Below are 11,115 nucleotides of genomic sequence, written 5' to 3' on the forward strand. Positions count from 1 at the left end.
AATGGCGCCAAGCCAAAAAAAAAAAAAAAAACCGCCTTTGACTTCAGAAGAATTCAAGTTGCCATATATTTTTTTGCAGAGGGCTTCAGATCAAACTTTGCTCAACATCTATGTATTGGACAACTGCTTTTCCTTCTGACTTCCTTAGGTGGGTCAAGTTTGTGTCTCCCCCCATCCGTCAGGGTAAAATTTAATGCCTCACTAAACTTGCCTTCTTCTTTGCCTGTTGTGTAGGCCTGGACGCATAAGCAATAATATTTTGTGAATTGGTTAGCCCAATCTAGTCAGTGAAATAATTGTCTAGTCTTAGAAACCTAAACTCTACCTAGTGTAGAGCTATCGGTTACCATTAGGAGGCACTCCCAAAGGGCTCGGGCCGGCGTTCTTAATTTCTCTGGGCCGCTCTCTCTTACCGCCTATCTCTATGGTTTCCGTTGTATTATTCTCCGGAATAGGCGCAGCTTCCGCTTCCGCTGGGGCCGTCCCTAGCGGTAGAGATGGCGGCGACAGCAACGGAGGCCGCGTCCTCGGCCTCTGGAGAACCCCGGGAAGAGGCTGAAGGTCCTGGCCCCGCCTGGGATGAGTCCCAACTGCGCAGTTACACCTTCCCGACCCGGCCCATCCCGCGTTTGAGTCAAAGCGACCCCCGGGCGGAGGAGCTTATCGAGAATGAGGTAGGGGGGCGGAGCCGCTTTCGAAGCGGGAGGGGGAAGGGACCAGGTTGGGAGGAGAGGTCAAAGGCGAATGGTGGTAGAAGGAAGGGACCGGCCGGGCTGTGGACTAGGGTCTTAAGCGGGGATGGAGAGGAAAGCGAGGAGAAATGGAACTTGCGGGGTTCATGCTGATTAACATAAGTTACTTTGAAGTTGGGAAATAGTTGGAATCTTGGGACAAGAACCCACCAGCTCCTTGGGACAACTTGATTTGTTTTTTCCATTTAGGAGCCTGTGGTGCTGACTGACACAAATCTTGTGTATCCTGCACTAAAATGGGATCTTGAATACCTGCAAGAAAATATTGGCAACGGTGACTTCTCCGTGTACAGTGCCAGCACCCACAAGTTCTTGTACTATGATGAGAAGAAGATGGCTAATTTCCAGAACTTTAAGCCAAGGTCCAACAGGGAAGAAATGAAATTTTATGAGTTTGTTGAGAAACTGCAGGATATACAGCAGCGAGGAGGTGAAGAGAGGTAAGTTCTGAGATCATGGCTTTTTCCATTGAATCTAGGGCATCCCATTTTTCTTTCCTGTATTTATTTGAGGCTGAATTTTCTAGCTTGAGGGATGATGGAATGACTAGACTTGAAGTGTGACTCAAATTTGTTGTCTTCATAAAGTTAGAATTACACTTGCCTAGCACAGAGTCGGACATGACTGAAGTGACTTAGCAGCAGCAGCAGAGTCTAGTAGGTGAATGAAATGAGTGAAGGTTTGGGTGAAAGCTCTCATGAAGCTGAAGGCATATACCCTGTTCAGAGTGAGAAGTCATTACTTAACTCTTGTTTCCATTTTGGAGTGCAACCCCAGGGTTGCGAGATAGTCTGATTCCCTCCCCCACGTCCTGCCAGGAGAAGCTAGAAATCAGGATTTCTATTTTTAAAAAATTTTTAAGCTTTAAATGTGGGCAGCTAATTCAAGTTTTTTAAAATGCTGCAAGAGGCCAGTTTAAAATGTCAGTGAATTTCCTGAGACTGCAGGTTTGCAGCCTTTGTCCTAAAATATTTGAATGGGGGCAGCGCAGGCTGAAAAGTTGAATAGGTGAGGGTAGGGAGAATATTGATGTTCTGCATTATATTGACAACAGCAAACCCAAGACACCCACACACATAGGGGAGTGACTTATCTCTCCCTTTTAACTCTCTTTATGAGGACCTTCTCTTATATAGTTCTCAGACAGCATTCAGTCCTGCTTTAACTTTGCTCCTGGGGAATTGCTGTCACTGAGTACTTGATGGTGACTGACTATCTCCATCTCACATTTGGTGCCCAACCCAGGGCTTTTCTTCAGTTTCCAGCCCCATTTCTCTTTCAGACTCTGTTAGCAATATGTGGCAGAGTGAAAGGATTTGAAATATCTGCCTCCCTCCCCCCTCCCTTTTTTTGTCTTCTTAACTCTTAGCTATTGTCATAATGTTGGAACTTTGACCAAAAGAGTTTCTAGAACCCGAACTACAATAGATTTGTTCTTTATGTCTTGTAGAGACTATTGCAGTGGAATCCATTCATGCATTAATGTCCTCAAATTTACCACAGTGTGCACTCATGCACACACAAACATACACACACAACCAACATTGAGAAGAAAGATTGATTTAGATGATGCTGGTGGAGTGTAAATCTGTTGGGTGAACATACGCACTATAGTGAGCATGAGATAAGATACGAGTCTTCTGATTTCTCAGTCATTTTAGGGTTCTTGTTTCCCGTAGTGAGAACATTTTGCGTAAATGTGAGCTAGGAGTGTAGTCTGTACTTTGTCGATGACTTAAGGAAAATTTCTTTACTGTTTGCAGATTTTTCCCTACCAGCTGACTTTAGCATCAACTAACCCCATTGTATAATGATACAGGTTGTTACGATTCTGAGGTAAAGGGTATTAGGATCCTCTTTGAGCTGTTTTGAGCATTTACTGTTAAGGTTTCAGAGGAATTGTTTAGATTCCTGTTTGGGAAGTGTTTCTCAGTCTTTCAGAGTTACTTGAGAAATATTTGTGTGAATATACATACTTCATAATCTCTGGGGAGCATTGCAAGGTTGTATTCAAGTCTTGAGGGTTCCATGTCCCCACACAGGTAGCTCTTTTCAAGTTAGCAAAATTTTAATAAAGATTGCTTTAAAACATCATGGTTATCATCAGGCACCGAGATACCTTTGAGCCTTTTGAAATGACGTTCTTAGCACCATTACTTTTTTTCCTTCATGTTTGCCTCCTAAATAATATTTCTTTGGGGACTTGAGCAACTGTGTTTGGGTTTTCATATGTATTAAGTAACTTCTTACCTTCCTCAGGCGTGTTAGGGGCCCTGAGTCTGCAGAAAGTTTAGTGAGGTTTCTTCCTTCAGCTCCAGATGGCTGCTACAGATAGGTGGCTGAATCAGTTAAGATAAACTAGGCTTCATTCCAGGACTCAGCAATGTGAAGCATGAAAGGTTTATTTTTCACACATGCTACATGTCCATCTTGGGTCACCTGGAGGCTCTTCTCTTAGGTCATCTTTTCCACTTTGGGACCCAGATTGCTCCAGCAGTTGCTATCTGAAACTTTGCAGTTGCTGTGGCTGAGGGAGAGTAATGTGGTGGTAGTGTGTACTGGTTCTTAAAATTAAAGTTTGGAAGCAGCTCCAGTCACTTCTGTGGACAACTTGGTGGCCAAAGAAGTTAGATAAGCAAACCTTACTTCAAGGAGGTGCAGAAGAATAACTCTCACAAGGAGGGAATACAATCTGCCACAATGGCTGTTGGAGGCCAGAGGAGACCTCTCAGGCCCTGAGAGTTTCTGGAACAGGCTGAGTCATCATTCTAGGGTCTGTGGGTAGGCTTTGAGGAATCTATGAAATTAAATGAAAGTTCAATGTATGTGCATTTTTATGGGGAACCTCCCTTGGGTACTTTTCTCCCCTCTTGGATTCATAAAAGATTCATAATGTAACCCAGAAAAGCCAAGAATCACTTCTTTAAAATACAAAATTTGATGTTGAACAGAGCTCAAAGAAGGATAGGAGAGGATTCGGCTCTGTGAGAGTTCATGACTGCAGCTGTTTTTCTTAGAAATGTTGGTATGGACTTGGGTTTGAATTTCCAGGTGTAGGGAGGCCATGCCACAGACAGTGTGTACATGCACTAATGGGATTTTCTTTTTGGGGAACACAGGTTGTATCTACAGCAAACACTCAATGATACTGTCGGCAGGAAGATTGTCATGGACTTCTTGGGTTTTAACTGGAACTGGATTAATAAGCAACAGGGAAAGCGTGGCTGGGGTCAGCTGACCTCTAACCTGCTGCTTATTGGCATGGAAGGTAAGAAATCTTTCAGAAAGCAGCACGACTTGGGGTCATATGAACTGATTTCTGATCCTTTCCCCACCACTTACTCGATCCATGACTTTGAACAAGTCATGTAACTTTCTTAAGCCTCAGTCTCTTAATTTGTAAAACAGGCACAGTAATACCTTAAAATTGACTATGAAGGTTCAATGAGATTAATATGTTACATCATTAAACTAGCTTCAGGCACTCTAAAAAGAAAGTTCCCTTTTCCCTTCCTCAGCTGCTTTGTGGATACATATAGTCAGATACTGGAGATCTCTTTAAAATTCTGCTGTTTTCTGTTTGATATGTGTGCAGATTTTTATCCTAGTAGAAGAGAAATATTTTTCAAATATAAATTGAACTTACCTTTTGAGCAGATAATACATTTTTGGAGTTAAATTCAAAAGGTATAAATAAGTATGTAGTGATAAATCTCTTACTTTCCAGTTTCCCAGCCTCCCAGTTTCCATTCCCTCCCTGGAGGCACCAAATGTTGTTAGCTGGTTCTGTATCCTGCTAGAAGATTTTACACGTACATAAGCAAATACTTGAATACTTCTTTTTTTTTTTTTTTTAATTAAAAAGAGATGCCTTTAAACTCCAATGAGGAGAAAGAAACCTATTTACCAACCAGGGTCATTGTCTCAATTCTGTCACTAGCTCAGTGCCAGGGTCATTGTAGAGGTACTTTGTACATGGTGAGTAAATTGAGTTGAACAAGGAAGCACAGTAATTACTCATTATCAGTCACCACTAGGCTCTGAAGTCTCTTCTTCCCCTTTGATTGTCTTTTCTCCAGATTTATATCTTTTACTGCTAGTATTAACGAAAGCTTCTAGTATTGCAGCTTATGAATTGACCCTTAGCCTGCCCCTTTGAAGCCAACTGTTGGTTGACCTACCAGGAGCCAGTTCTTATTTACTTGACTCTGAATGTTGCCTTTCTATCCTCTGGTAGAGGGCAAGAAAGCAGATAGAGCAGGTAGAAACAAGTGAGCAAGTCTTCTTCAGGAATGTACATGGACTCTGCACCTAGTAAAGTGGCTGTCTTGGCCCACTCAGGCAGACTGGGGAATGTTTTCTAAACTCCATGCCCTGCAGAGGTCCCTTGAGCTCTCAGGGACTGTGCAGAGAAACAGTGGGGCTCTTTATAACTGTCAGATGCAGCCTCAGTTAAAAAGAGGAGCATACATACACAAGGGCAGATAATTCAAGATGGCATTTTAGATAATTTGCGTTATTCGGAGTACACAACACTCTTCAGGAGTTTGTTATGCTCCCCCGGCTCCCATGAGAATAAACAGCTCCAGTGTTCATCTAAAGAAGTGTTGCGGTCCAACAAGTGTGTTGAAGTGGGAGCAAAGGTTGAGAATCTTTGAGCTCCAGAGAGTGTTAGTCACTCAGTTGTGTCTGACTCTTAGTGACCTTATGGGCAGTAGCCCACCAGGCTCCTCTATCCATGGAATTCTTCAAGTAAAATTACTGGAGTGGGTAGCCATTCCCTTCTCCAGGGGATTTTCCTGACCTAGGGGTCGAACCCACCTCTCCTGCATTGCAGGCAGATTCTTCACTGTCTAAGCCACCAGGAAAGCCCCTGGTGAGCTCCAGAAGAGCTACCCAAAGTAAGTACATATATACAACTTAAGAAGACTGGTTAACTCTGTCAAAGAAGAGCATGTATGCATTGCTGATACCAGTCATTTCAGCTGTTTCTAACTCTTGCTTGTGTTTCCCTTAAATTTGTGCCATTATCAAGAAGAGTACAAGTACAGGTTCCCACTAGCTGTCTGAAAGCAGACCATCCCTTTGAAACCTTCTATAAGCCAAGATGATGTAAAACAAAGAAGCAATTATCCTGGGGCACATCTTGCTAACAGATGCACAAAATAAATAGAGATAAAGCACAGATGCTCACAGACACAATCAGAGCTATGGTGGCTTGATGCTGAGTGTAGTTTACAGGCGAGGAGGTTGGCAGTGCCACTCTTGCTGCTCGTGCTCGCTGCCTCTGTAATGGCTCACTCCAGAGCAAACACTGAGTGATACTTTTGCCTTTTTCTTTGTAAAAATGAAAATTCTCTTTGAATTTCTTTCAGTTAGCAAAATAGGTGCAAATATAGGTCCTTTGTAAAAGCAAAGTGGTATAAAGTGAACTTCCGAAAAGCAGGGCATAGCTGTATGGAGTGTATTATTTTGTCATGCTTGTATCATTTTGATGTGCAGTTGTATACAGTAAGGGCAGCAGCCGTCATTTAAGGAAGTCTACTCTGCTAATTGATGGTGAACCCTTAGCCAGTGATGTTTGCTACTACACCTATCACCTATTAAAAAGTGTAACACCTAATTGAATGAGTTGTGATTATAGTCTCCCTGATTTTGATTTGGAACCTTTTGCTGAGAGGGCAGACTAGGTTTCTCTGTAACATTGAAGCCTGTGTTCCATCCTGTGAGTAGAGCTACTGTCTTGAATAAGAAAATGTCTTTCTTCTTATAGGAAATGTGACACCTGCTCACTATGATGAGCAACAGAACTTCTTTGCTCAGATAAAAGGCTATAAGCGATGCATTTTGTTCCCTCCGGATCAGTTTGAGTGCCTCTACCCGTATCCTGTTCATCATCCCTGTGACAGACAGAGCCAGGTGAGCTTGTGTGATCCGAGGAGGGTATAGAACTCCTTTGAGGTCCAAGATGGGCATTGGTCCCCCTTCTCTGTGGCAGTATGCCAGGTTTGGATAAACTCAGAGGACAATTTCACAATGTAGCTTACATATTCCTGGCCCCTGTGCCGGTCTCCAGATGTTCAGGGCAAAGCCCTCACTGATGCTGGTGGGCTCTGGTTATTCTCTTTGATTGGATTATAAATTCATGAAACAAAATGTGTATGTCTCCATTAGATTTTATGATTGTTTACTTTTGTCACAGATGCTACTTCTTTTTGATAAAAAGAAGGATGAATAGAATTGAGATATGTCACTTAAGGTCTTTTCTGGATCTCAGTGAGGTATGTAGTTGACTTTGTGGCCAACCAGAGAGCTCCTCTTCTTCCTTGAGGAGAAAGCTGCTTAGCTGCCTTGTGTAGGAGTCTTTGCTGGTTAGAATATGTGTTTGGGAGAAAGTTTCTGAAAGTTTGGCTGAAAGATGAGTCCTAATTCCTTAAAAGCCTAGTATTCATTTAACATTCAGCAGTGCCCATCTTCTTATGTCATTCTCTGAGAGAGTTTGCATATGTTTAATGTGTATTGTGTCTTTTGCTGGATTAAAAAAAAAAATCTCAAGACTTTTTAAGGGACCTTTCTTGATTACCAAAGTAACAGATAAAAATTTGGTGATTGACTGATTTTTTTTTTTCCTCTTGAACCTCTCAGGTGGACTTTGACAATCCTGACTACGAGAGGTTTCCCAATTTCCAGAACGTGGTTGGTTACGAAACAGTTGTTGGCCCCGGTGATGTTCTTTACATCCCAATGTACTGGTGAGGATGGGGCTAGGACTGGGGGCTTCTGGGGAGCTTTTCTTTCCGATTCCCTGGAAAGCCTTATCCATGTCCCTTCTTTTGAGTTGTGGCAGGATTGGACTTAATGTGATGTACAGGAAGGTTGGCATATCCAGATGATGGGCATACTTAATGTGGGGGAAATGACAACACTGTCTCTAGACGGGATAACAGTTCCTCTGGTCCAAAGAGGCCCCAGAGGCTTGAGGCTTGGCTCTGTGGTATTTGAAGACCAAACACCACACTCCCTCTAGCTCCAGGGTGTGTTTAATAGGATGAGTGTGAAGATACTGTCTTCTTTATATCCCTTAGCTGCACTCTACCTAGTTTCAGAGGATCCGTCCCTCTGAAAAGTACTGGTGGCAAACAGCAACCTGTTTATTTTCTTGCAGGTGGCATCACATAGAGTCATTACTAAATGGGGGGATAACCATCACTGTGAACTTCTGGTATAAGGTGACTATGGTTTTTTGTTCTAGATGGGAGTGGGGTGAGGTAGGTGTGATGAATTATTTCGGGGTAGAGCAGGGAGGTTGGCTGTCCTGGAAGTGATTACTGGGTCTTTGGGGAGATGAAGAGGGTTGGGGTTGAACGGGTTTCCTAGGAGAGGGTGGTGCTTGGCACAGTGGGTGACTCTGGAGCCTGCTGAAGACATTCCTGAGCTGCTGCTTACTTTGCAGGGGGCCCCGACTCCTAAGAGGATTGAATATCCTCTCAAAGCCCATCAGAAAGTGGCCATCATGAGGAACATTGAGAAGATGCTTGGAGAGGCCTTGGGGAACCCACAAGAGGTATGTGGCTACCCCAGAGGGGCACTCCTGTGACTCAGTGGGCAGAGTGACCAGGGGAAGTCAGGGTTGGTGTCATGTTCTCTCTTGCTCATCTGTTTCAGTATGTTGTCCTCTCTCTTCATAGAGGTTATGGGTGTGTTCAGAAAATTCTAATTTTTTGGTGAGAGCTGGGGTTGACTGGCAGATCAGTTGTAATCTGTTCCATGCTAGTAGTAATGTTCCTCATGGGGCTTGTGTGCCAGCTGGGGACCCCTGAGGGGATTCTTCTGGAACGGAAAGCGAGCAGTAAAGCATCTTCTGGCATGCTCCCAGCTGTGCCAAGGCTGCTCTAGGTAATGTTGAGACCTGCTTCCCACACAGGTGTGCCAGTGGCCCATTGCATAAATGGGGGAGATTTGTATTTGTGATGCTCTTTACCTCTGTCCTGTGGATAGCCTCTGTATCCATAGCACCTGTGGGGGGAGAGCACCAGCCCCAACTGCAAGTGATCCTTTCAGGATAAAGAAGCATTTAAGATTCTTAAGGCACATTTACGAAACACGCAGATAGACACTCTGAGGTGTCTGGGGAGTGTTAGCTCCTCCGACCATCTGTTTGTCAGTTTGGTGCTGCTTATGTGTATAGGGTGTTGTGAGAGGGAAGGTAATCCAACATGGACCCAGAGGAGGGGACCATGCCCAAGAACACTGGGTTGACCTCCAGGAAGAGAGTTGATTAGAGGGTTTACAAGATTGAATGAAAGCCTTATTCTTGCCCTTGGCTGGACGTCGATGTCTCCAGACACACCCCGTCCTGCTCTGGGGCTAGAGGACAGACAGTTCTGACTGGCTCCTCATGTCTTTCCACAGGTGGGGCCCTTGTTGAACACAATGATCAAGGGCAGATACAACTAGCCTGCCAGGAGTCAAGGCCTCCTGCCAGGTGACTGCTAGCCCGTCCACACCGCTTCATTGATGAGGACAGGAGACTCCAAGCGCTAGTATTGCACGCTGCACTTAATGGACTGGACTCTTGCCATGGCCCTGGAGGCAGGTGTTTGGGGCAAGGCAGGGTGGTTGGCACTCCACTCCCATTCGGAGGGACTTCTTACCCTTGCCTCTGTGCCCCAGCACCTTCCCTCTCTGCCCCCTAAAGTCCTGCATTCAGTGTGTGGAGTCCCCAGCTTCTGGTTGTCATCATGTCTGTGTGTTAGTCTGTCAACCTCGGGGTGTGTGTGCGTGTGTGTGCCTGCACACGTGTGTATGTATTTGTTCCTTGCTCCCTTCTCCTGGGTCAGGATGCCACTTTTGGCTCTCGGCTCTATCTCCTGCAACCTCAGTGCCTCAGCCTGAGAGAGAGGAGATGCTCTCAGATGCCCCCACATCTGGGCTACAGGGCCACAGCTGTCCTGTCTGTGAGGTCAGTCTCCCCCCTCCCAGTTTTCACAGAGTGAGGTTCTAGGCTGGTAGGAGTGCTACGGGGACTCTAATGGGAGAGAGAGGGAGGGGGAGGCGTCCCTCTGAGAGTCTCAATAGCTTCCTGGGAGAGCGCATTAGGCAGGGTTCCAGCTTGGACCTTCAAGCTTAAGCCATACACAGAAAAGCGCCTTGGGACAAACGAACCAAGGATTGTGCAGAACTTCCACATTACAGGAGTTTTACAGACAACTTCTCTCTTTCCTCACCAGCTCTTGCTCTCTGTCCTGAGTGCCAGGGGAGTCCTCTAGCAATGGCTTCTGTAGGTTCTAAGGGTGCAAGCCTTTTGTGGATGTGTGTGTGTGCATGTGTGTCTACACTGGCCTGCCTCTCTGCTTACCAAGTTTCTACTGCTTAACCTTGTCCGATGGAACATACAGCAGGAGCTCCAAGGCAGTACTGCCTGACCTGGTCTAAAGCTTTTAAACTCATTTTTAGCCATTGGATAATGGTCAGGCCTCACTGCAACAACCTGCCTGAGACTGGCTAGAGCCTCCAGGTCCTATGACCCTCCCCGCCCAGGCCAAGTCCTCTGCTATGTCTGTGGAGCTTCCTGGCTCAAGTAGACTAAGTGGGGTCAAGCCGAGGCAGCTCACTCACCACCTGTCATCCACCTCATGGCAAGGGCAAAAATGTAGCCTTGCCTCTTGAAGCCAGCACCTCTGCCAGACCCCACTGTAATGTTCCACAAACACCCTCACAAGTGAGGGCAACTGGTGGAGCATGGAGTGGAATTCCTTTTCTGTTTATAGTTACTTGTGGGAACCCCTCTCAGGGCTGCAGCTTACAGCTGGGCCACTGGGCACTGCAAAACTCAAAGGGCCGTCATTCACACCTGTGTGGTGGAAGTGGGGCCCTTGGAATTGGGCAGTGTGGTGGCCCTGCGTCCTGTCACCTCCACTCCCATCTCCACACCCCTTCTCTTTGGAAGGAAAAAGGAGTTGGAAGTCTCTGGGTTCATTTTTTTTTTTTTTTTGCCAAAGGTTTACTTCCAGTGTCTGAGCTGTGGCTCTCACCCCCAGAGCTCAGTTTATAGTTACAGTGCACTGATGGACTGAGGATGCCGCGTGTGTGTGCATGAGCGCACCTGTGTGTATTTTGGGGTGGGGTGTTTATTTTTAGTACCCCATGCTGGGGTTCTCTGATGCAGTGTGGGTGTTCAAACACGGTACCTTCTAAAGTGTAGTTCTTTCAAATATAGCCAATGCTGGAAAATGTGACCGCAGTGGTCTCTATCCCTCCATCTCTTTTGGGAAAAAGGAACACAGCAAAGAAAACAGGACAGAAGAAGGATAAATTGACCACACTCACATTTTGAAATATAGCACATTCTTTTCATTCTCCT

The 11,115-nt window shown here is 45.3% G+C and overlaps 1 protein-coding gene across 2 annotated transcripts in view; it reads left to right on the forward strand.

The window, feature by feature from the left end:
• Window positions 1–457: 457 nt before the first annotated feature.
• The window catches only part of HIF1AN (hypoxia inducible factor 1 subunit alpha inhibitor), a 38,156-nt gene continuing 27,498 nt past the window's right edge, over window positions 458–11,115 (forward strand). The window contains exons 1-8 of one of the 2 annotated variants that reach the window (XM_061162404.1): window positions 459–674; window positions 942–1,192; window positions 3,872–4,020; window positions 6,526–6,671; window positions 7,398–7,504; window positions 7,918–7,981; window positions 8,206–8,316; window positions 9,165–10,990. In XM_061162404.1, coding sequence (XP_061018387.1) covers window positions 498–674; window positions 942–1,192; window positions 3,872–4,020; window positions 6,526–6,671; window positions 7,398–7,504; window positions 7,918–7,981; window positions 8,206–8,316; window positions 9,165–9,209 — 1,050 coding nt within the window. In that variant the 5' untranslated portion in view covers window positions 459–497 and the 3' untranslated portion in view covers window positions 9,210–10,990. Of the gene's footprint in view, window positions 675–941; window positions 1,193–3,871; window positions 4,021–6,525; window positions 6,672–7,397; window positions 7,505–7,917; window positions 7,982–8,205; window positions 8,317–9,164; window positions 10,991–11,115 lie in introns of those variants that run through there. The other variant, XM_061162405.1, reaches the window with a different exon arrangement.

The sequence above is a fragment of the Dama dama genome, chromosome 15, assembly GCF_033118175.1.
Source record: "Dama dama isolate Ldn47 chromosome 15, ASM3311817v1, whole genome shotgun sequence".
NCBI classification, from domain to species: domain Eukaryota; kingdom Metazoa; phylum Chordata; class Mammalia; order Artiodactyla; family Cervidae; genus Dama; species Dama dama.